The sequence below is a fragment of the Lepus europaeus genome, chromosome 3 (genome assembly GCF_033115175.1).
Source record: "Lepus europaeus isolate LE1 chromosome 3, mLepTim1.pri, whole genome shotgun sequence".
Lineage (NCBI taxonomy): Eukaryota > Metazoa > Chordata > Mammalia > Lagomorpha > Leporidae > Lepus > Lepus europaeus.
Window position 1 is genome coordinate 122063005 of NC_084829.1, and position 26782 is coordinate 122089786.

The 26782-nt window shown below is 34.6% G+C and overlaps 1 protein-coding gene across 1 annotated transcript in view; it reads left to right on the forward strand.

The window, feature by feature from the left end:
* Window positions 1-10662, forward strand: part of CLVS2 (clavesin 2) — a 74361-nt gene extending 63699 nt beyond the window's left edge. The window contains exons 3-5 of the mRNA XM_062187702.1: window positions 315-425; window positions 5546-5766; window positions 10575-10662. Coding sequence (XP_062043686.1) covers window positions 315-425; window positions 5546-5766; window positions 10575-10662 — 420 coding nt within the window. The remainder of the gene's footprint in view (window positions 1-314; window positions 426-5545; window positions 5767-10574) is intronic.
* Window positions 10663-26782: the final 16120 nt, after the last annotated feature.

A 26782-nucleotide genomic window follows, 5' to 3' on the forward strand; every position in this document is an offset into this window, starting at 1 on the left:
TGATACTTCCCACCTTATCCTCTCTCCTGCCCACACTCCCACCCTCCATCCACCTTCCTTTTTTATTCGTTCTTTTAATTTTTAAAATGGCATGCTTGTGGTTTATTTTATAATCATAAAATTAACTACTAAGTAAAAAATTGAGCAAATAGTAAGAAGAAAAAACACTGCTCTTGTATGAAAGTTAATGTTTAATGTGGTAAGGTTATTTCTTCTTAACTACACAGATCAAATGTGTATACTCTATCATCTTACCTAAACCTTGTAGTATATTAAAGCATGCTTTGATTTCTTTTGTCTCCATGTAACTCTAGGATAGCTTTCCAGCTCGATTTGGAGGAATTCATTTTGTCAATCAGCCATGGTATATCCATGCCCTGTACACTGTGATCCGGCCTTTCCTAAAGGAGAAGACTCGGAAAAGGGTATTGCTTCTTGTTTTTAATCCATTTTAAAATATCTAATTTAATTTCATAATGACTATGATGATTTAGCATATATTTGAAAAGAATGATATTCTGTACAAATTTTAGTATTTCTTTAACTTACAGACTACTTGGATTTCTCAATATTCAATTTAATCTAACATTGATGATAGTCAAGTACATAAAATAAAATATTCATTTTTCTGAGACTAAAAATTATCTAAGTATTTAGCACTGAATGTATTTATCATTATTAAAATATTAATTTAAAAAGTAAATTTTAATGTATATTATTTCATTTAATCCTTGCAACAGCTCTCAAAAGTAAATTTAGTAAGAATTATCTCCTATTTCAGAGCTGAGGAATGTAAGTCCTAGGATGCATAAGTAACTTGCTTATTCATAGATACACACAGCTGTTAAAGTTGCAGAACTAATACACAAATCAGAATCTTCCGGCTCCACATTTAGAGCCGTTCTTGCATCCTTTTGCTGTGTACAATTTCCAAATGACTGGTTCCACAGTAAAATGTATCCACTTTAAAATCTATGTGCAAGATGATTTTTACTGCTTCTCAATGACTGAAAAGGCATATTGGGTATTTCAGTGTTGTAGAGGCCTCATTATGAGTGTGAAAGTATAGTAATTATGTGATTGTATTAGTGAGCAGAGGATTTGCTGTATATAATTTCTTGACAACATTGCAGTAGTTTAGGAGGAATAATTTATGTTAACAATTGTTTCTACTAGTAAGAATCAAATTGTTTGTATTTTAGTATTCAGAATGTGCATTGAAGTGCATTGCAAATGCACTTTCAAGCTCTGTTTTTTGAAGGAGTGATCAGGTGATCCAAAACACCTGCTGGGGTTTTTAGTACAAATTATACTAGCAAGTGCTTATGTAGTATTCACTCTATACCACATGCTGTTCACAGTGCTTTACATATGTTAACTCATTTAATCTTTACAACAAGGCTTTAGGGTAAGTATTGTTATTTTTCTCACTTTATACACTGGAAAATGAGCACAGAAGGTTAAGCAATTTCCTCTGAATCACAGTAGGTACTAGAGTGGGATTTGTAGAATTATGGGAAAAGGAATTCCAAGCAGAAGGAACAGCAAAGGCCAAGACTTTTAGTTAGACCATGCCCACTATATTTGACAAACAACAGGAGCCAAGAAAACATGTAACAGAATGAACTATGGGGTAGGCTGGAAGGAGTTGGGATAGGAAGAACAATGATGTTCTAGATCACATATGGCCTTGTACACCATTTAAAGTTCTGGACATTAGTCAGAGAGAAATGAGACACATTTGAAAAGGTTTAAATACAGATGACTTATTCTGACATGATTTTGTCATGTTTCTGCTGTGTTGCAAAACAATCGAATCTAGAAAACAAGAAAAACACTAGAGTCAGGGGCTTTCTGATTCAATGTGCAATTTTGACAGTGCCTAGAATAATGCATTGCAAACATTATTTCAGATGGAAAAGAGGTATCTGAACTTCATCATATTAATGAAAAATACATGATTTGGAAATTTTTATACGTAAACAATTACAGATTAAAATATATTTGATTTCTACTTGTATAATCCATGTACAATACAAAGCTATCATATTTCCTTAATGGTATTCCAAGTGATTCAGCATCACACTATTACTCAACACTATATACTTCTGATGAAATAAGTATATGGTCTATAAAACTGGCAAAAGAAAACCTAAGAAGCAGTTGTGTATCTACCTGCATAAACTTGTATATGCAAGAAGTATCTGCATCTTCCTTTTCTATAATTAATTCTAAACTTGAACTTCCAGCAAGACTGGTTTAGGAATATCAATCCTGAATGTGATAGAGGGCCCTTTCCTCAGAATCTCACCTCCGGCATCTTTCCATGCAGAGACAAATTTCTCATCTGTCATGGACCCATTTGACACCATCATGTTTAACCCAATATTCATTGCTTGAATTAATATTCCTTTCTGCTATCAAGTTTTCTATGGAAAGTGGGAATCTTTGCTGAATCTGGAACCTAAGGGCTAGACTTAAACACTGCTTCCCAAGAGCTGACAGGAAGTAGGTTTCCCTACTAATTAAGGCGGAGATGTCTTCCTTTTCATCAACATAGTGGATTCTTTCTTCTGCTGGTTCTCAAAAGTATTTCATCTCCTTCCTTTCCATTCCAGATCACCGAGTATAATTTCATTAATTTTACAAAAAAGAGAAAGTTTAAAAAATGCAAGTGTTATTCAGGCCAATTCTTGGAGTTTAAGGTACTCAGAGGCAAAGAGGTCCACAAAGACATTTTATTTATTTATTTGAGAGGCAGAATCACAGAGAGAGAGAGGGAGATACAGAAAGATCTTCCATCTGAATGTTAACTCCTCAAATTGCCACAATGGCTGGAGCTGAGTTGATCTGAAGCTAGGAGACAGGAGCCTCTTCTGGGTTTCCCACTAGGTGCTGGAACTCAAGCACTTGGCTATCTTCCGTTGCTTTCCCAGGCCATAAGCAGAGAGCTGGATAAGAAGAGGAGCAGCCGGGCACAAACTGGCATCCATATGGAATGCTGGTGCCACAGATGGAAGCTTAACCTACCATGCCACAGTGCTTCCCAAAAACTTCTTAGGTGAAATGGATGAAGGGAAGAAATAGGGGGGAAAGAGTAAAACCTCAGTAAATAATGTAATCACACAGAATGGATTAAAGCAAAGAAAAATCCAAGAGCAAAACTTTAACAGGTGAGCAATTGAAATGAATCTTTATTGTCCAGCCTCCAGAGGTGCTGACCTCCTGAGAGTTCAAGACAAATATGGAGAATTAAGCATTGATTTTAGCTGTGAGAAAGATCTGGAAGAGCTGTATTTGTTGTAGGAGATAGGACTTTCTGGAATGAATTTAGGGAAAATGAGAAGATAGTCTTTGAACAATGAACATAGACAACTCCTTTGGTGAACATTGTAATAAAGGGAAGTAAGATAAAAGGTAATACTGCAGGTAAAAGGAGGGACAAGATAGGTTTTGTGTTTCTAAGTAGGGAGCAGTGGAGTCAGCATGTTTTATTTATCTGATGTTAATAATCCTGCAGAAAGAGAAAGTGTGATGTGAGAGGGACAAGAGAGAACTGATAAGAGATTTAAGAGTATGGGAGAGAGGGTGGATTCTAAATGCATGGATGAAGGGTTGGCCTTTTTGAGGCTTCCCCTTCCATTGTAATAGCACTGAAGGCAAAGCACATGGACACAGATGCTGGTGGGTGGATCTCATCTGGTTGCCCTATTTTCTCAGTGAAATTGTAGGCAAGGCCAAGGCTGAAAGTGATGCGGAGGGAGGAGTGGCAGTTTTAGAGAGGAAGTAGAGTTCTAGGATTACATATACTGCTCTAAGGGTTTATTTCCATATTTCTTGAATATTTTGAAGGAGATTTCTTACATAGAAAAAAAAACATTTTATAGGCCTGTGCTGTGGCACAGTGTGTTAAGCTTCAGCCTGCCGTGCTGATGTCACACACATAAGGGAGCAAGTTGGAGTCCCTGCTGTTGCATTTCCAATCAGTTCCCTGTTAATGCACCTTCTAGAGCAGCAGAAGATGGCCCAAGTGCTTGGGCCCCTGCATCAATGTAGGATACCTGGGTGATGCTCTTGGCTCTTGGTTTCAGCCTGGCCTCGCCCCAGCCATTGCAGCCATTTTTGGAGTGAACCAACAGATGGAAGATCTCTCTATATATATTTCTCTCTATCTCTCTCCCTCTGTCTGTAATTCTGCCTTTAAAATAAGTAAAATAAAAGGAAAATTCTTATAAAATAAAGGTTGTGTGTATGTAGTAAAATAAGGTTTTCAGTGGCCAGAGCTTAACTTTCCCAGGAAAATTATTTTGTTTTCTTGAGTGTGTGTGTGTGTGTGTTTGTGTGTGTTTTCCTGGGCATGAATACTTGCTGCTGTGGTCTCAAACAGGAGTGGGAAGAAGTGAAGTTACACTGTGAACAAACAGCCTCTTCCACCACTGCAGGCCCTGCATCATGGACCACAGGCAGCCATTTGCTCTTCCTCATTAGGCCAGTGACTTGCTGTTGTCTACTTTTATTCTTCCATAATTTATTGAAAATATTTGCTAATTGATGACCCCTATCCCTCTAATTTTATTTGCTGTTGTACACTAGTCTTTGTTTTCCTATACTGATATTTGTACATGAGCAGACTCTAAAGGTGTGAAAAGCAAATATGAATGTCCACCTTGAATCTGAAATTATTTTTAAGTTATTTACAATCCTTAAGTATTACATGAGTTTATCTAAGACGATAATGATGCTTTATCAAAGAATGCTGCTCTGCAGTTTTGAGATTCAAATGGTAGAAGAGAAAAGAGGCATCAACTTATAGGAAAGCAAATTTTGAGTATCTAGCATGAATATTTCACTTTAATAAAAGGTCCACATAGAAAATAATATCAATAATTAATGTATACATTCAACCTTATATTTTCATTACATTATTCCATTTTCTAATTGGATAATCAATATGGGAAACTCTGGTGAAGAAGATGCTGGCAGCTTGCAAAGTATATGTCCATTGAGTCATAAACTTCACTCAGCCTCTGACTATGATGATGTTGATCCACTTCTTTGATTTATATCACCCACTTTTCATTATAAAGCAATAATTTAGTGGTTACGGTATTCTTATTTTTATTGATGATAAAGAAAAAGCCATGCTGTTGATCTGTAATTGATGAGTCCCTTATGAGAAGAGTCTGTTTTAACAGCATTCATTATGCAAATTGTCTTGTTGGCACAACGAATGCCAGGATAATGTACAGATCAGCATGCACATCTTATTCTGCTCATGTCTCAACTGTGAATTAGGAAACCAAACTTGCGGTTCCATCTCTAACTTAGTAACTATAAATCCTTGAGCCTCAGTATTTTTTTTCTTTTTAAAAATATCAGTATGATAGTCCTAGTCTTGCTTGTTTCATGAGTGGATGAAGTACTTAGATCTTTTAGGAGACAAAGATGACTCCTGTATTTGCTGTTTCTGTCCCTTCTGTCCCTAGGTTTTGGATGGTATTTACTTTCCTCTTTGTCTTTCCCCCCATTCATCTTGCATTTATAGATATTTTTGCATGGGAACAATCTGAATAGTCTACACCAACTAATTCATCCTGAGATCCTGCCCTCTGAGTTTGGAGGAATGCTGCCCCCTTATGATATGGGAACATGGGCAAGAACGCTGCTAGACCATGAGTATGATGATGACAGTGAATACAATGTGGACTCCTACAGTGTGCCTGTGAAAGAAGTAGAAAAGGAACTCTCCCCCAAGGCCATGAAGAGGTATGCTGATTGGGTAATGGGTTGGGACTGTGTGTGGGGAGAACACCAAGTTTAACTCTAAGATTTTCTGTATATATTTTTGGGTGATATTTTAAAGTCTTACATACCTTTGTGATTATGTATCTGGGAATTTTCAAAGATAGTAATTTTTTTGTAGTAACAACATTTAAAATCTGCTCTCAGAAGTTTTTAGACATACAGCATGTTGTTATTAATACAGTTACAAGGCTGTAAAGGAGATCTCTGGAATTCATTCCTCTTAACTGAAACTTGGTGAACTTTGACCAGGGTCTTGTTTTTCCTTACTCTATACCCAATCCAATACCATCATATTCTTTACTTCATTTTTTAACATTTTTTTGGTTCCACATATAAGATTGTATGAGTACAATATTTACTCATCACATAATACCTTAGAAATACGCACAATCATTGTCAGTTTAAAACTGACCAAGTCATTCAAGGCAACCTCAATTTAGTGTTGTTCCAGATTCACAGACAGTCTATCAGAGCTGTTAAAAATCACAAAACCCAGTGATTTTCAAATTGCATACTGAAGAGGCAGACATTTGGAGCCATAGTGAAGACACCATTTAGGATACCCTCATATCGTATTAGAGTTCTCAATTCAAGTCCTGATTCCACTTCCAATACCAGATACCTGATAATGGGCACCCTAGGATTCAGCAAGTGATGGTTCAAGCACTTGGGGCCCTGCCACTAACATGGGAGAAATGGATTCAGTGCCTGTCTCCTGAAATGGACTGGCCTACCCCTGGGAAGTGTGGGCCTTTGGAAGTAAAAAAAAGGAGATGGAAGGCTCTGTCTCTTTCTCTATCCACTTCTATCTCTATGCTTTTCATGTAAAGTGGAAATTAAAAAATAAATATAATTCTAGGCTGAGGAAGCAAGGATTTCTATGGAGTGCCTCCAGAGAAGAAGGGAGAATGGGGAGAATAGCCACTTTTATTATGTGTAATCCTGCCTTTGATCTAAGTGAACAAGACTTGTAAGAAGATGACTTTGGTTTCCTACATAAATTTTAGGAAGGAGTTGAATTTTCATGTGAAGAGATAGGAAGTTTTCAAGGTTGTGAATGTTTTAGATTTGAAGTTATTTGATGTTTCAGCACCTTGGACAGTGTTTGGTGTTTAACAGTTGCTGTGGACAATATTAATATTATTATTGTGAAGTGAACCTCTGGTTTTACTGAAAAATTTTAAACATATGTTGTCACTACACACTTACCCCTATTCTAGTGACATATATATTTACTCATTTGCTTTGCATCAAAGCAGTTTCTAAGGTGATACTATCTCCATTATATTTATGAGGAGACCAAGACACAGGAAAGTTGACTACGATAGTTTGTGTAACTAAAGGATAGCAATGCTAATATTGGTTCACAAGCAATAGTGTCCAGTGATCTGCTTCCTTGACCACTTTTGTTACCTATGTGACAGAATCTGAGCTGTATTTGTGTATGTATATTTACATAATATCCTCACCTTGTCTACATGATGTAGGTGTTGTTTTCTCTTTTTTACAAATAAAAGAAAAAAAAACCTCAAGTCTAAAAACCTTTCCATGAAAACAGAGCTAACAAATTGCTTTCATAGAAACTGGAGTCAGTATTCATGTCTGTCCCAAATCTAGCCTGTTAAACGCGATATTACAGATGTATAATAACTGAATGAATGAGTACTGGACACCAAAATTTAAGATATTGATTTTCAAGAAATAAGGGGCCAGGGCTACTGTGCAAGGTGCAAAACCACTGTATGAGATACTGGCAACCATTTGGGTAAAGTTTTAGTCCTGGCTGCTCCACTTCCACTCCAGCTACCTGCTGATGGCCTGAGAAGAGCAGCAGAGAATGGCCCAAGTGTTTGGGCCCTGAAACCTATGAGGGAGACACAGGTGAAGCTCCTGATTCAACCTGATCAGCAATGGCCATTGTACCTTCTGGGGAGTGAATCAGTGGATGGGAGATTCTCTCTCTCTCTCTCTCTCTCTCTCATACTTCAAAATAAATATATCTTTTAAAAAATACAGAAAAATTATTCATTACAAGGACTGCCGAGGCTATGTAGACAGATGAGTGTGATGTATTACTGATAGACAATTCTTTCAATTAAACTGGAATAACCCAATTCATTTATAGTTATACTGTTACACAAGTAATCCTATCATGTCATTTAAGAGAATAAAGGGAAAAGGTCTGGTCAAAGATACAGTATGCTTGCTTGCAGCAACTAAATACCAAAAAAATCTTAATCACAAAGTGCTTCTGCCAGTTTTTTTCCTGTTTTTTGAGGAATTGTTTAACATTAGCATTTATCATCTAACAATGTAATACATGATAAAACCAAGCTAATAATTTGATCTCAAGTTGAACAGTGTCATGTAGTTTTGTTAAAATTTTCATATCCTCTAATATATTCTTTTTTTTTAACTTTTATTTAATGAATATAAATTTCCAAAGTACAGCTTATGGGTTACAATGGCTTCCCCCCTCCCATAACTTCCCTCCCACCCGCAACCCTCCCCTTTCCCGCTCCCTTTCCCCTTCCATTCACATATTCTATAAACAAAAAAGAAGAGAAAGAGAGAGAAAGAGAGAAGGGGGCTCTATGATGTATGTTTTAATAGAATATTTGGCTGATACTTAAATTATGTATCCCATGCTGTCTGAAGAGTTTTGTTGTGTACTTATTGGATATAATCAGAATATATCTTAACATTTATAGAATTGATTTAATTTTATGAGAATTTTTCAGGTATTTTATAAGAATTTCTTTCTCCATTATTCTCATTGCTTTTCATTTTGAAATCTGTTTTATTATACTATCCATTTTAAATTTTTATTAATATAAGGAGATCAGATTTGATGTATTTCATGGATATAATTCTAAGAAAATAACTATTCTTTCATTATGAAAATAATTTATTGTACAGGAATTACGACAATGAGATCTTATTGTGCAGGCAAGTATATGGGTCTTACTTAAAGACAGCTTTAAAGACCTAAATACTAAGCATTTTTTGCAATTGCACACTTTGTTAAAATATATTCTATTCAAGTTTATTTTCCCAAAATAGACATCACTGAATTAAAAAGATACAGAATTCCTCCTCTTTCCCTGTTCCTCCTCTTTGTAGTCTTTCTTCTCTCCTTTCTTTTTTCTCTCTTACAAATACACAACAAAACTTTTGCCAGTCTCCTTTCTGAGATTTTCTAATGCCTATTAAATACTGATACAAAATACAAAAAACTACATAAGATACAAAACCTCTTCCCTTTTTGATGCTGTCATTACTATTCCCATTCCGTCTTTTGAAATGAATTTAAGTTTATTTAAATGAAGGAGTCAGTTTATCCGTTAATCCTGTAATTATCTTTCTTTGATAATTAGTTCCGTTGCTGTTCTTTTTCATTAGTATGTTCAGTTGTATTTTAGCTTATAGTCATTCTCTTCAAAAGTTAATGAGGTCTGCAAAGAGGCACACTGCCACAGCAAAAGCCAAATGGCTGGAATGCAGCAGCAGCAGAAGAATTCGTTATCCAAGAGAATTTTGAAAGGGCAGCTGCTTCTTTAATGCTGCAGCTTTTAGGATGGCAGCCTCTTGCACAATAGTATCTTGTTTCATCGATTTTTCTCCTTCTCACTTTCATGTTTTCTTTTATTAAATTATTATTATAAAGAGAACAGATTTCATGCATTTTGTGGGTATAGTTCTGGGAAGATTATCATACTTCCTTCCCTTCCTCCCTCCCTCAATACTCCTCCTTTCTTCTTTTCTTTGATTTTTGCAGACATAATTTAAGTTCATTTTTATCCACACTTAATTCACCACTAACCATGATATTCAACAAGTAAAAAGTAAGACCACAGTTCCACAGGAGTATAAAGAAGGACTAAAAATAACAATCATATCATATGATGTCCATTTCATTCTTATTTTTTTGCATTCTCTGTTAACTGTCACATATTAGAAAAAACATTATATTTATCTTTTTGGGACTGGCTTATTTCAAAAAGTCCCACATGCTATCAAAACTTGTGTAAAGAATTTTCAAATTATGTGCTTTTCAAATCTCAAAGTGTTGCTTCTTAAGCAAAAGAATTTTTTGGTCTTTAAAAACCCATAACTATTTCATAAAACTTGAAAGAAAAAGATAGTTTTATTTAGATGTTTTGGTGGGCAGTTTAACTAAATCGCATTAAATTTTGCTTTTTATCTAGACATGATAATAAATGATAAAATGAAAGTTAAAAATGCACATTCATGTTGAATTATTTTATAGATTACTTGAAAGTAGGAATCAGGCCTTCCACAGTTTCTATTTAATTTACCATAATCATTTCAAAGTAGTATTTTTTTCCATTTGAGATATTTTATTGAAAAAAATCTGTCCTAAATTATATAAATTCTTTGTTATAAAGAAAAGAATCTTGCTCAATGCAAAAAAATTACACAAGAAACAAAACCTCTTCTTTTTTGATGCTGTCATCACTATTTCCATTAATAAGCAAACTTAAGCCTATTACTGTGGGTTTAGAATCTTTTGCTGCTCACTCTTTATTTAAGGGTCAAAGGGGGATTGTTTTCTCACACTGATGCATACCACCACCATAAGTGTTTTTCTCTAAATGTGCAACATACACAGTTCATGAATTCCTTGATGTAGGGAAAGATTATCCTCATCCATGGGAGAATTAATGACAAGGAAAAGACAGAGAAGAGAATGTCATGTGGCTGATTACTTACTAATAACTCGCTGACATTGACTTAATCCTTTCTAGATCCCAGTCAGTGGTGGATCCTACAGTACTAAAACGCATGGATAAAACTGAGGAAGAAAACATGCAACCTTTGCTTTCTTTGGACTAATAACTTCTCTACATCTCTCCTGTGGATTAGAAGTGGAAGGTACTGGTTTTCGGCAACAGGGACAGCACTGTGGAGGAATTACCAGATGGAAACCTGTTTATTGATGTTAATATAGCTTAATATATGATAAAGCACCAGGCTTTTCCATTTGCCTGAACCATAGGTGACCTGGGCTGGAAAATAAAACAGAGTCAATAATTTATTCTGTAAGTGCCAAGTTCATTGTAAATATAATGTACTCTTCATGCCAAGTTTGTAAATTTTGGTAATAATTTAATGGAAAATGAATGACTGAAAAGTCGGTGCCAGTGATATTAACTTTAACAACAAGCAGAGAAGACACATAAACAAAAATTAATTAAATGTAGCCCTGTTTCCTATGAGCCATATTTCAGCTATCATAGTGACCATTTTGTTGTTTTTCTCTAAAATTATCAATATAAAGACCAACTTTGAATGGACACAGGGGGCTGAATAATTCTTGGCAATTGTTATGATTAATGTATCTCCTGTCTAGTGATTTTCATTTCAGAAAAATTGTATCCTGGGACTATCACTGGCCTTACCTTTTGGAGCAAAGAATGGCAGATGAGTTGGTGAACTGAACACTTGAACTCTTCTATGTTGTTTGATTCTGGAGTTTTGCAAAAAAAAAAAATGTTTAGCCAATTAAGTTGTGGAACTCTGCAACACAGTGGATTCCTTTAAAACTACTGTCTTCACGATGTGCCCTTGTTTCAAGACCCCGTGGTACCCCTATCTGATAAATTTAAGACCATTTTCCTCCCAACACTCTAATCTAGAGAGTGAGAACTCATATATGAATAATGTTTTGAAAGCTAGTTTTGAACATAGAATTTGTCACTCACAGATAAGGGGCTAATTTATAATTATTGTGCACTGGTTGAAAATATATATATATATATTCACACCCACAGCGTATATATTTTTAATGAGCTCTAATCAATCCTTGATGTGATAAGCTTATAAAATAAATCACAAATATTCAATGGTATTAGAGATGTATGTTATAGATAATTAAATGAGATATGAACACTAGACAACCACTTTACCTTCTGAAGTTAATGAAAATGAGAAACAGTGAAATATACTCTCAGTGTATCTATTAATGGAATAATCCATTTAATTTATAATGCAGTCTTGAAAATGTGCCACTTTAGTGGCATATATTTTTCCTTTAAAGAGTCAAGAGATTTCAACATAATGTAGATATCAAGTGACAAGTAAAATGATTTTTACTCATACTTTAATTATCATGATTCTGTATGCACACATTTCTGTTCAGAAAATATTGAAAGAATGTATTGCATTGAGGAGCTATATGAGGAGGTGTTATTAAAGCATCTGAGGGCATCTAAGACAGTTTATACTAATTTAAATCTATATTTAGAATTCATTTATTATTTAAATTTTATTTCATAAGAATTCTATAGTTGTAGTTACTTCTGAAAATCTTGTTTTAAATTTCAAATTCCAAAGTGTAAAAGAATGATTTTTATCATCATTTCAATGTGATGAATTTTAAGATTGAGAATTTATCATTAAAATATTCTTTTGAAAGAGAAAAGTATCTCTAAGAACTCTTGGAAACCAACAGAAGTAAAGGCCTCTACACACTTTGTAGCCAAAAACTCCAAATACTCTAGTTATAATTCTACTGTCAAAACCTTAAAAACAAGATCAGTATACCAATCTCCAGTCCAGCAATAGACTAGTAAAATAAAAATACATAAATTAACATGAGTGAAAGATACCATAATAATAATGTCAACCTTGAGTTAAATTCATAATTATGACTACCAGGTACTCTATTCCATCTGTGACTATCACAGAGATTGGGGTGAACTGGGGATAAAAATTCACAGCAATTCTTAATCTTTCTGAGATCCCTAATTATTAGCCTCATTTTTTTGCCCACCTGACACACATTTTATAGCTTTGGGCTTTATATGCTATATAAACAAGTGTTAGCTTGTATGATCTATTGGAATGAAGTAAAAGTAATGTAATTACAGAAGGGCAGTCAGTTGTTCATTCTCATCAGTTTCTTTTGATGGTCACCATTTGTTGCCAGGTTTCAGAATTCTACCAGCTTCAAATGTCAACCAACATACCCAACTTCTTTCCCAAATCCTGAAGTTAGTGTTATATATGACTGTATAAATATATGAAAGTCATATTTTATCTGTATATCTATCTAATTATAAATACCATTCACACTCTTTGCCTAACCTACATTTGGAAATTGCACTGGAATTGCTGCACGGCTGTTCTTCAAGTGAGCAATTGAGAGTTGGCTAGGTTATACGAAATATTTAAAAATGAGTGAACACATTGCAACAGTGATGCCTTTTGAAAATGCTCTATCTAGCTCAGACTGTGAATAAACTCATTTTCCAGTAATGTTTGTGAAGCTGCTTAGTCAAGGGATATTTGTTCAACTTCATAAATTTTGCCCTCAGCACCAGTTAACTAGCAGTGTTTGGAAATTTTTCCCTCATGTGATTTTCTGTGTCACATCGCTATGTCTCTTATTATGTAATCAAGTAAATAAGTACCCTATAGTGTTTTGTTTTAATTGCAATAGTATGTTCTCTCTCACTTGCCCCCTCTCTCTCTCTCTTCCAAAGTATTTGCTCTGATGAGTTTGTCTCTCTACTTCGAGAACAATGATTTGCTTTTTAATCATCTTGTTACTTGAGATTTGTGTACTTTACAGAATTACCACAATTGATTTGGTGTAGGCCAACAGTCCATTTACTTCTGTCACTCTGCCTGCTTCACCTTCTATTTCTGATCTCTTTTCTTTCTTCCTGTTGTTTCAGGGGCAGCTGCTTCCAAAGCTGGTTTAAAAATAAATAGCTCTTCTTATCACGTTGTCAGTGATATTTGCACACATTTTTGACTGCTATTTAAAAAGGAAGAGACTATCAAGAAAATATACTCTAAGAAATATGAAGTGCCTCTTTAGAAATGGAGTAAGGCAATGATGCTGGCAGATGGAGTTTATTTATACTGTTCTCCGAAAAATAAATACATTAATCTGTATTGCAAGGGTGAAATATAATTTGAAGAAAGATATTTGAGGCCTTGCTTTGAGTATTCTCATAAAGTGTTAAATTTCTATTGTTTAAGTTCAGTACAGTAACTTAATACCTGTTAATAATAAAACTGGCACTATGCTAAAACAATATACAAGTATTAGAGTTTTGCAAGCAAGTTTTGAAATGGATATGTATGATTTAGTTCAACAGGCAGAGACATTCCTTAAATCTTTTCATGTAAAATGCTTGCTTATTTCGCAGTCCTAAAATTCATATATTCATAAGCAGGAAAACCAAGCAACTAGGCTTTCATTAATAATGTTAACTAGATCACATTGTTATAGTAAACATTTGAAGTTTCTGTAATATTCCTGAGGAGATAGAAGTCCCTCTATTGTATTGAGAAAGTTGAAAGTTATTGTAGATGTCTGGGCACATGATTATGACTTTTCACAAAAAAAGGAGTTATGGCAGCATGTCTTCCAGCTCAGGTATCCCTTGCTTCTACAAACAACCCATGCATTTATGGATATGCCTGTCGACCTGAAAAGAAGTTATCAAGAAAACCTGTGGAGAATCTGCGTACTTTTCTGTTGTTTAATTTAAAGATTTATTGTGTCTCGTTGGTTCATAATATTGCTTGCTTCCATTTTTTTGGTGTGTATTTATTAATCACTACTTTAAAACTTTCCATCATCTATAAGGACATTCAGAAAATTTTTAACACACAAAATAAGAAGAATTCTGGCATGATATTTGAACTTTGAGAGATAGTATTTACATGTTTGACATGAAATAAATTCCTAGGCATATTTGATTTGATATCAGCTCTATAGATATATAGCTTAAAACACATTACTGTATTTTAACTTTGTGAGGCCATCAGATCATACAAAAATTGACAAATTATCTACAAACGTATGGAACATAGATTTGTTTTATCAAAATGATGTTTCCTACATTTTATATTCTACAACTACTGGAAAACTTTCCAAAGTTAGCTTTAAATGAGGAAGTAGACTTTTTAAGTTGCACATGGAAGAGGAATGATCAGTAAATAAAATAAGCTTTTCACATGTCTTCATATAAAATTATTGGATTAAATTAGAGACTAAATTCAGACACTGGAATTATTTTAAAAAGTTGATTCAAATGAATCCTACTAAAATGACATCAGGTCAAATATTAAGTAAAAATATTCAGCCTAATTTGAAAAAGAATGCTTAATAAATATACATTTGCATCATCTATGAGTTTCCCTCATTTACTCTATCTGTAGATGAAAATCACCTAGTGTGAAATAGAAAAACCTGATTGTCTTTAGCTGGAATCATGTATAATAAACCTGATGAATTTTGGGGGGCACAAATGGTCATTACAGCTTTTGAGGTCAATGAGAATGGTTACTGCTGTTTCTTTGTGTAACCTTATGAGGAGGGGCCAAGTTTCCAGCAGTCACTGCAGAAGTATGCTGAGTGAGAATAAGCCCATGCCAACCACAAAATGCAAGGAAGCCAGAGATATGGTCTTCAAAAATGGTGTGTTCCTTTCTGAGGGATGCGGGGGAAATATTATCACTTATGAAAACATATATATATATATATATTATGTCAAGGGTGTCTAACATAAATATTAAACGCTTAGCCAATGAAAAGAGTCCACAAGGAAGTGATGAGAATGCTGAGTTGTGGGGTGTTTCCATGAGCATGAACTCCTACTTCTGAGCATCACTTCTTTCTCATAGAACAGTACGCTTTCTTCCCTTCTTTAATTGATATTGTGCAAAGATAAGACACACATCACACATACTTTCTTGCCTTGTAAGAAAAAATGCTATGTTTTAGACATATATTTGCATTCATATGATTGAACTATTTGCATGCTAACATACATTATTACCTAAAAATTTAAAAATATAAGATCTTAGTGATAGAAATTTATGAAATGCTGTTTGAATCTTGAATTCCTGGAGAAGCTTGGTAATATCCTTCCTTTTGCAATTGTGTAACTAACATTTTTGCTTGAATGTCTAACAACCATGTCAAATTTATCATTTTCCCAACCAAACTTGTCCATCCTCTCCCCAAACCCCACCTCCCATTAACCTCTTCACTTCACTAAATGTCATTTCCAAACATAACGTTTCTAGGGATGAAAACTTTGTTGTCATCTCCTTCTCTTTCTCTCAAAGTCACATTCAGTCAGCTTGCCCACATTGTTGGCTGCCCATCAAAATGTGCTCACATTCTGACTACTTCCTTGGTATTAGACTTCAACATTTGTCATGTGGAATACTTTGATAATCTTAAAATGAGTTTGTTTACTTCTTCCTTTAGCTTGTAGAGTCAATTTTCAACACATTAGCAAGAATGCACCTCTAAAAATGTAACCCAAATCCTTTTGTTTTCCTCAAACCTTCTGCAAGAGTAAACGCCAAAATCAGACAATGTTGTTGAGGCCGCTTCATATGAAATTAGTAAGCAGCAGTAGAGCAGAATAGCATACTTTCTCATTGGGCCGGCACTTTGGCCTGTACAGTGTGAAAATAGTTGTAAAATATTTTTTAAAGGTTTCATTTATTTTATTTGAGACTCAGAGTTACAGACAGTGAGATGGAGAAACAGAGAGAAAGGTCTTCCTTCTGTTGATTCACTCCCCAAATGGACGCCATGGCCGGAGCTGCAACAATCTGAAGCCAGGAGCCAGGAGCTTCTTCCAGGTCTCCCACATGGGTGCAGGGGCCCAGGGACTTGGGCCATCCTCCACTGCTTTCCCAGGCCATAGCAGAGAGCTGGCCTGGAAGTGGAGCAGCCGGGACTAGAACTGGCGCCTATATGGGATGCTGGCATCGCAGGTGGAGGATTAACCCACTGCGCCATGGTGCTAGCCTCGTAAAATATTCTAAGCTTTGCTTTTAATATCCTCTCACCCAAGACCTTGCCTTTTTTTTTTTTTCCCTCACAAATCTCTCCCTAATTCTATGTTCACTTGCCAAGCTGCCATCCTTGCTGTTCCAGGAACTTAATGAACTTGTCTAAGGGAATTTCACTCTTTCCTTCTTTCTCTCAGATATCTGTGTGGTCTATTCCTTTACTCAATTCCATATTCTTAATGAGGACTCTGTTTCCCTATTTAAAAGGAAGGAGCTCTATGGTCCTTAATAGTTGCCTTTTTTGTTCCACATTTTCTCCATTGAATTTATCATCTGATACACCATACAGCTTATTTATTTATTGTATTTTACATTTTCTCCTGACAGAATATGAACCCATACACACAGGGATTTTTTTCTATCCATTTACTGTCATATTAACAGTGCCTTGAACAATACCTGGAATTTAACAGCAAATCCCAAAAGATCACATAAAGATCTTGATTTGGTTCAGCCAGTTATATAGTTATCAAAGGAATACATTTAAAGGATTTTTTTCAGCTTTCCTCTTAAAAGTATCATATTATTATTATTCTTCAAAGAAGACATTTTTGCTTTCTAGTGATTGTAATATCATGAACTAAAAATTATATGTTCCTTGCCCAAATCTGGTCTCTCTCCCAGAGCTCAAGTATGGCATCAGTATTTCAGTTTTGTCTTTGAAAATTACTCTTATTTCTCTCAGGTACACTTGACTCTTGAGGCTATGCGATATCTCAAATGAAAAACCCTTTTGAGATTAAAACCATGGTGAATTATTCTTCACTAATTATCCTAGTTAGTTTCAATTTTAAAAAATTACAGGGAGTTGACAGACCACAATCTCTGAAGTATTGGAAGCCAATTAAAAAGAATATGTGTGTATAGTTAATTTTACTAGAAGTGGGGGGAAAAAAGACGATTTGGAAAGAAATTGTGTTCAGTTCTTCTGTGACACAATCATAAAATGAATGAGGAAATATTTTTGGTATTTCTAGGTTCTTTCCATGACGTTTGATTCCATGTAATATAACCATTTAGCCTGTAAATCCTTTTAACAAGTCTTCCATCAGTTAGGCTTGATATTTGATTTTTTAAAAAACCTGATAATTACAGTCCTGACACAAATGATAGAATTGCTCCTACTCATATAGTCTTAACAAGATTTTCAGAGTTCTCCTTTCTCCTCTGTAATTTCAGAACCTGACAATTATATTTCCTGTTATCAAGCATACCGGATTTTTCTTTCTTTCTAGTTGGACTGAGTATTCCCTAATTTCAGTAGCCACATATACTCAGTACTACTTCTTGGTGTCATGGGTTTCTGATTTTAACCTTTCATTCTTACCAAATATTTTCCTCAACTACATTATTGTGCCTTTCCCTATCTTATAATAACTCAGTCCTCCAATCACCTACCAGACCTCCTATTACTAAGACACTGAAACTAAAGACTTGTCAGATGATACTGAAGAAGAAACCATAACCTGAAAAATAAGGATATATATTTGGAAATGTTTTCAGAAGTCAATCAGTCTGATAGTGGCTTTGTGGTGAGTAAGGGTTCTGGTTCTTTTTTGTGTATTATGTTGAACTTGTTGATACAAACCATGTTTCTTGCCAGTTATACAAATGTATGGCAATCAGGGTCAAAACATACTTTGGAAAACCTTGTCTAAAGAGGAGAACAATGGCATTTACTCAAGAAAATTCTTGTTTTTTTTTTTTCCTAATTGAGCTTTAATGTCTGTAATATCCCTATGCTAGTTTTAAAAATGTATTTATCATAATTTCCTAAATAAAGGGTTGAAATTTCAAGTTCAAGAAAACACAGTGTATGGCAGATATTGTACTCCATGTTCTCTTCTACTGAATTTTGCTTCCTGTCATAATTAATTTTATAATTAGATCCTAAGAATATGTTACTTAGTAAATTTTATTACATACATCTGTTTATAATGCATTTAGAAATTGTACAAAGCAAATCACTATCATATCCTTTAAACTATAATATTGATGTTTCACTTCCTTTTTAAAAAGGAACTTCTTATGTCTGTTGATTTCTGAGAATGAATGGAGTTTTGTTAAATATGATGTCACTAAATGAAATTTTAGATTCAGAAATATGGGTTTGTATATTTGCACTTTAGGTTTAAATAATAAACTAAATTCCTATAAATTTAAGAAACATATCAAATAGCAATGGATAAATTTATCATTAAAGCATACAGATATAAAATTGGTGCTAATATTTGGAATTATGTTTTAAAATGAACTTTTATCATATCTAGTTACTTTGCACTTGTTGACTTAATTAAATGTATTTAAAAAAGTTTATAAACTCCAAGTCATTATTAAGAATTTCCCCATTTTTAAGAGATACTAACACTCTTCTAACTCTATAATAGAAATAAAATAAATATACCAAAAAGTGGTAGTTATAAAATGTTTCATGTAAAGCAACTGATTGAAATGGATGATGATTTCAGCTTATTACATTTTACACTTGAGCTTATTGAGCACTGTGTCTCAAGCACTATTCTAGGTACCAAGGGTTTAGAAACAAACAAAAAGCCCTTCCCTTCTGAGATCCATATTCTAATACAGAAGACACACTAAGCAAAATATATAAAATGTTGTAAGTGTGATGAAGATGTACAAGTTTCATGTTGCATTTCTGGCAATTTTCTTGTCTGTAAAATGAAGTCATAATTATGTGAACAATAATAGCTAGATTTGTTTTATAATCTCTTGGCAACCTGGCTGCCTTCTTTCTAGGCAAAATCACAATATAGTCTCCCATAAGTCATGGTGTTTGGGGACGGCTCTTGCTGTTACATGGTCCTCATCCTTCGGCTATGACCTAGAAGTGGTTTCCAAGGTTGCAGATATTCAGGACAAATGCATCTCATAAAGAGTTTTTCAGATTCACCTAGATGTTCCAGCTCCTGAAAATTTTACTTCCCTTAAGGGAAATTTTTTACTACTCTAATTTCTTATAACTGAAAAGTAAACATGATTTTTTAGTAGAAAAGAAAAATAATCAGATTTCACCATTTGCTATTTCCACTTAACCTGTAGTTTCTCTTTATCTATAGTCAAACTACAAACCCATAGTTTCTGTTGATGGGTTCAATTCATGAGACAAAGTTAAAGAAAGCCCTAACAATCGATCTAGAGGTGGGAATTGAGGTAGTATTAAAAGGATAATTTCCTGATAATATGTGGTATTTAATGAGAACTTTGGGTGCTTTGTTAGCTTATAAAAGAGCTTGAGAAACTCATCATAATAAAGTCTAAAAGTATAAAGAGAGTAAAAGACTACTATGGATATCTATTTTAAATTATTTAGAAAGAACCAGGAGAAATAAAATTTCACTTCTAAAATAAATATAAAAAAGCATAAAACCCTTGTTTTAAAGAAACATGGACTATTGCTGTTTCTATAGAAAGTCACTAAATGAGAGTGTATGTTAATGTGGAGGCTTTACCTGCTATGCCACGGTGCCAGCCTCTACATACATATTTTAATATTTTGAATAATTATGAGGAAATTTGGCAATAAGTTGATTAATAAAGACTGCCAGACAGGTAGTTATCAACATGTTAGGAAATATTATTCCTCACCTTAGCCAAAAGCTATCTCTTATATTATTTTTTGAAAATTTTAGATACTACTTCCTGAAGATCCTTCAGACATGAGATAATCCAAATCTTTCATTTTATTAATGTATGTAAAGACCTATAAGTTTTGCTGAAGATTACACAACTAGTTAAGAGAATGCTGAGCCAAAATCTCAACTACCCTTATTGTACTTAGCAATGTTGTTGCTTTTAATAACTTTCACCTTGTTGCGTTCACATTTTCTATTAAACTGTCCTACCTAACCATGCCCCATTTCGTTTTCTTTATATCATTAACTTAGAATGCTCCGTAAATATTACATTTGGTAAATATCCTCTAATGAAAAAAGGAGCAACAGTCAGGAAATTTCACATTAGAGACAAGTTTTATGTACCTACTATTCCCTTTCTTTCAGGATTTTAGCAGTCAATAGATTTGGGGTGAGCCCAGTACAGAGAGCAGGTGAGATTTCATCAGGCTTATGTCTAAATCAAATGATAATGATTCAATGAATCTTGTGTTTAGAAATATATTCATTTACTTTAAAAAAATTGTTATCTGAATCCTTTTCACATCTCTTTTCAGAGAGCCTTCATTTGACCAACAGGAAGGGAGAGTGGCTGAACATGACTATCAAATTTCGCTCTTAACTTTCTTTTCTTTGCTTGTCAATGATTTAAAGTAAACAGAAGTGTAGGATGCTGGAAAAGTTTTGCTATCATGTGGCTTCCAAGCAACTATGCAATGTATGGGAGAGCTGTAATACTGTTGAAGAGGGAGTTCTTCCCACAGGTCGATTGAGAAGTTCCACTCATTATATAAACTTATGTTTCCTCATTGGATTAACTGTACAAATCTTATGGACTAGAATTTTAACAGATTAGAATTTCTCAAGCATAAAAATTGGAGGGAAATTGTAGAATTTAATATTGGTTTAATCCGAGCATACAAAATTTTAATTCCATTTACCAGCAGATAATATAAAATATCAGATTTTCTTGAGGTTATTTTAGCATGGTTACTGTTGAGTTTAGAAAATTGTGGTCTTGGAATATCTTGACTACTACCATTTTACCTCACTTTTTATGGATGGATGTTGTCTAAAATAATTCATGAAAACGCTGTTTTAGCCCAATACTGAGGATATACACAAAGTAATATTGTCAATTTTCATTTTGTAGAAGTCACTATTTATGATACTATTCTATTCTGAGACTCATCTGTTTTAAATATGGTGTCTCTGAGAAAATAAATTATAATTAAAATGCATAGCTCCATATATTATACATTGTAAATTCCAAGTGTACCATAAATTTTACCAATTAAAAGTAAACCATACGTAAGAGTATCAATAGGCAGTATGAAATGCCTTCAGAACCTTGACCTTATAAGGAAAATCCAAAAAAATAGAAAAAAAGTAGATAACCTTGATTTAATGAAATTCTAAAATTTCTGCTTGACAAAATCATAGCAAAGTCAAAGGACAACTGACATACAGGAAACAATTTCAATTAATATCATGACATATGGCTAAATTATCTCATATATTAAAGGGCTTCTTGAAATTGATAAGAAAAGGAAAAGCTCAGTAGGAAAATAGACAGCTGATGTGAACAGATGGTTTACAGAAGACAAAATGCAGTGGCTCTAAAAATAATAAAAGATGCTGCATCATACTCAAAATGAGAGAAATAGAAATTCAAACTATGCAGTGACTTGATAATACACTTTCAAGGAAGATGTGGAAAAAATTGTTTTTCACTACATTGCTATTGGAAGAGTACATTGAAGCAATTTCAATGGATGATGATTAAAACTATAAGTGGAAGTAGGCTTTGATCCAGCCACTCTACATCTGGAATTCATTCTTCAAAAGTATGTGCACATGTCACATATGTATATATATATTTATATATATACACACATGCACATATATGTATATATATACACACAAAAATATATTCATGTGTAATTGTTGATAAGAATAGAAAATTTGAGGAAATTAAAAAATGTTAAAAAATAATATATCCATAGAGATGATGATACATAAATCTAATACAATCTGCTTAAATTGATATAGCCATCCAAAAGAATGCTATATGCAACACACACACATGCACACACACATACACAAACCAGGAAATATTATATGAACTAAAATTTTAAGAAATCAAGGTACAGACATTATATAGAACATTTTTATGCTTTGTGTAAAAATCTTGACAGGGAGATAATGCTAAATATCCATATTTGTTAATATATTCTTAGGGAAATGCAAAAGAATATAAAGAGGTTAATAATGTTTATTCAGGGAGTTGGAAACTGAAGATTGGGACAGGGTGGAAAGGAGTTTTTCCCTTTTTTCCTTACATTTTTCTCGTTGTTGAACTTTCTGAATGTATTACCTATTAATTTTTACAAAAGGTCAAGTATATTTTGTTGTCTTGAACCATTCTGACACTGAAATGTTAAAGTTTGTAATTTGTCATAAAAAGGAATATTCATGTATTCACAGCTCAATGTAATATGTGTGTAGAAACAATTAACAATAATTTTAACTTTTTCTGCATGTCCCTAAGTTATACCCTCAATTTCTGCTGAAAGATGACTGTCCAAAAACTTATTTTCTATAGTCTTAAGACTTACAAGAAAATACTTATGTATATATCTTTGAAAATATACCATTGCATGTTCAAATTTAAATCAATATTGTCATACTATATACATTTTACAGCTTCTTATATTCACACAGTACTATGCTTTTGAGATTTGTTAATGCAGTAGACCTGAATGTCATACATGGTCATTCCTAGAAGTTTGATTATCAGAAATATTTTATGGAAGAATGAAATTATTTCTTTGAACTTTTGTCAAAATTCAATTATCCCCAACTGGTAATTTCCTTATGGAAATACTCAAACTATTAATCCTTTATCCTAATCCTATATCCTCCATAAATTTAGGAGAAATCTACTTTTAGTGATTAGTTGAGTCATTTTGGAGATTATGTTTCTTTTTCTACAATTTTGAGCATTTTCACTGTTTTGAAAGATTATTTGCATAAATTTTATAACTGCTACTTTTAAAGATACATATGCTGCATTTGTATTCATTTCCTCTGTTTCTCATCTTTTACTTTTAACTGTACCTTTGCTTCCAATTTCACTAATTCTACCATAATCTTTATTGTTTGCACTTTTTTACCTTTGTGTACCTTTATTTTTTTTGATAATTTCTCAATTTGGATTCTAAACTATTAACTTAAATGTGTCCTATTTTCTTTTCTTTTCTTTTCTTCTTTTTTTTTTTAAAGGCAGAGTTAGAGAGAGACAGAGAGAAAGGTCTTCCTTCCGTTGGTTCACCCCCAAAATAGCCGCTACTGTGGGCGCACTGCGCCGATCTGAAGCCAGGAGCTGGGTGCTTCCCCCTGGTCTCCCATGCGGGTTTAGGGCCCAAGCACTTGGGCCATCCTCCACTGCCTTCCTGGGCCACAGCAGAGAGCTGGGCTGGAAAAGGAGCAAGCGGGATAGAACCCGGCGCCCAACTGGGACTAGAACCCGGGGTGCCAGCGCTGTAGGCAGAGGATTAGCCTAGTGCGCCACGGCGTCGACCTGTCCTATTTTCTAATATTAAAAATTTTGAAAGTCATGGAATTTCCTTTAAGAAACGATTTCTCCTTTTTTCAAAAATATTTTACATTTTTCTTCTAACGTTTAATACTTGACCTACATGGAGCTGATGGTTATGTGTAGTGAAAGGTAATGACAAAATATTGCTTTCTCAGTATCAAGTCAGCATCTAGCCTTACCCTTAGCTTATCTTTTTTTTTTTTTTTTACTTGACAGATAGAGTTAGTGAGAGAGAGAGAGAGACAGAGAGAAAGGTCTTTCTTTCATTGGTTCACCCCCCAAATTGCAGCTACGACTGGAGCTACGCCTATCTGAAGCCAGGAGCCAGGTGCTTCCTCCTGGTCTCCCTTGTGGGTGCAGGGCCCAAGGACTTGGACAATCCTCCACTGCCCTCCCGGGCCACAGCAGAGAGCTGGACTGGAAGAGGAGCAACCAGGACTGGAAACCAGCGCCCATATGGGATGCCAGCACCACAGGCGGAAGATTAACCAAGTGAGCCATGGCGCCGGCCCCAAACCAAAGTTTCAACAGATTATACATGTCGATGTTGACAATCAGTCTCTGATACCTTTCCTTGGATTCTCACATCTGCCCCGTATTTATCACCTGAAGATTTCCTTTATTTTCTTCTCAATTTGGCTTTAATTTTTAAAATTACATTTCTACTTATATTGAAGAGAAAGGAGTCGGTAGATGATTTGCATAGCAACAGCACAAGAAGGCTTTCTGATTGATGGGCATTATAATAATTCGATATCCAGCGTTTCAAATGCATTGGAATAGTAAGTCTAATTATTTTAAGAAATGTACACTTTAGTAATGTTGATACTTCATTTTTGTGTTTTTATCATCCATGCTTTTGACATATGTCTCAAATCAATGTGGTCTAGTATTGTACATTAAAGGAATGTAAAAAAAATGTTAACTATATAGAAAGCTAAATAGCTGTTGACTTAACAAATATTCTAGAAATTCCAGGTGTATTTCAAATAAAGTATTCCATGTTTGTTGGAAGAGTCTGTAAACAATTTCTGCAAGTCACCTACTGGGAATCATGGATTCTCAAAGAACTATTAATCCTTTATCCTAATCCTCTACCCTCCATGATTTCAGGAAAAATCCAACTTTCAGTGATTAGTTGAGTCATTTTTGGTGATTGCAGACAAGGCCTGCCCATGCAGATAATGCCTGCCCTTCAGAGCCTTTCTGAGGGGGTCGTTTGGCCTGAACTTTAAAACCCTGGATAAATCAAGGGAGCGTTTCTGACCTCACCTTTAATCAAACACCTTCAGCAGCTGGTTGCTGAGTGGACACCGTGGCAGAGCTCACCAGTCATTGAATCACTGATGGAGCAGAAGCCAAGAGACCAAGCCACATTTTTCTAAAAGCCTGGGTGGAATTGGAATTTCAGTTGTTACCTCATTTATTTCTCTTTTGCATGTAACTTAGGTGTCAGTCAGTCTAGGCAAAACGCTCTTTTATTTCATTTATGCAATCTTCGATAATATTAGACAGGATTTTCAGAGGATGTGGACACACACAAAGTGGTCAGCAAGGAGTTGTCATTGCTTCTGGATTGCTGCTCTTGAAACAATCACATATCAGAGATGAAATATTTTTGGGTTTATGAGAAACCATGTTACAACAATCAAAATACTTGGGTTGGATTCTTTCTTTTTTTTTTTTTTTTAGTGTTCAGTACCTCTAGGTTGTCTCTAAAGCAGTTTCTTAACAAGATCATTTGCTCCTTTTTACTTAAAAATTGACTATGTATTTGAAAGGCAGAGTGATAGGGAGAGGTCAGAAAGGGGAGATAGAGAAATCTTCCTTCCATTCGCTGGTTCATTCCCCAGATGTGCACAGCTCTCCCATGTGGTTGGAAGGAACCCATATATCTGAGCCACGTTCTGCTGCTTCCCAAGGAATGGTAGGAAGGGAAATCAGAAGTAGAGGCAGGACTCAATCCCAGGCATTCTTTTTTTGTTAACTTTTATTTAATGCATATAAATTTCCAAAGTAAAGCTTATGGATTACAATGGCTTTCCCCCAAAAAATTCCCTCCAACCCGCAACCCTCCCCTATCCTGCTCCCTCTCCCCTTCCATTCACATCAAGATTCATTTTCAATTCTATTTATATACAGAAGATCAGTTTAGTATATATTGAGTAAAGATTTCAACAGTTTGCACCCACACAGAAACACAAAGTAAAACATACTGTTGGAGTACTAGTTATAGCATTAAATCACAATGTATAGCACATTAAGGACAGAGATCCTACATGGGGAGTAAGTGCACAGTGACTCCTGTTGTTCACTTAACAAATTGACACTCTTGTTTATGGCATCAGTAATCACCCTAGGCTCTTGTCATGAGTTGCCAAGTCTATGGAAGCCTTTGGAGTTCACCAACTCTGATCTCATTCTGACAAGGTCATAGTCAAAGTGGAAGTTCTCTCCTCCCTTCAGAGAAAGGTACCTCCTTCTTTGACGACCCGTTCTTTCCACTGGGATCTCACTCACAGAGATCTTTCATTTAGGTCATTTTTTTTTTTGCCAGAGTGTCCATGCCTGAAATACTCTCATGGGCTTTTTAGCCAGATCTGAATGCCTTAAGGGTTGATTCTGAGGCCAGAGTGCTGTTTAGGACATCTGCCATTCTATGAGTCTGCTGTGTATCCCGCTTCCCATGTTGGATCATTCTCTCCTTTTTTTGTTCTATCGGTTAGTATTTTCAGACACTAGTCTTGTTTATGTGATCCCTTTGACATTGAGTCCTATCATTATGATCAATTGTGAACAGAAATTGATCACTTGGACTAGTGAGATGGCATTGGAACATGCCAGCTTGATGGGATTGAATTGGAATCCCCTGGTATGTTTCTAACTCTAC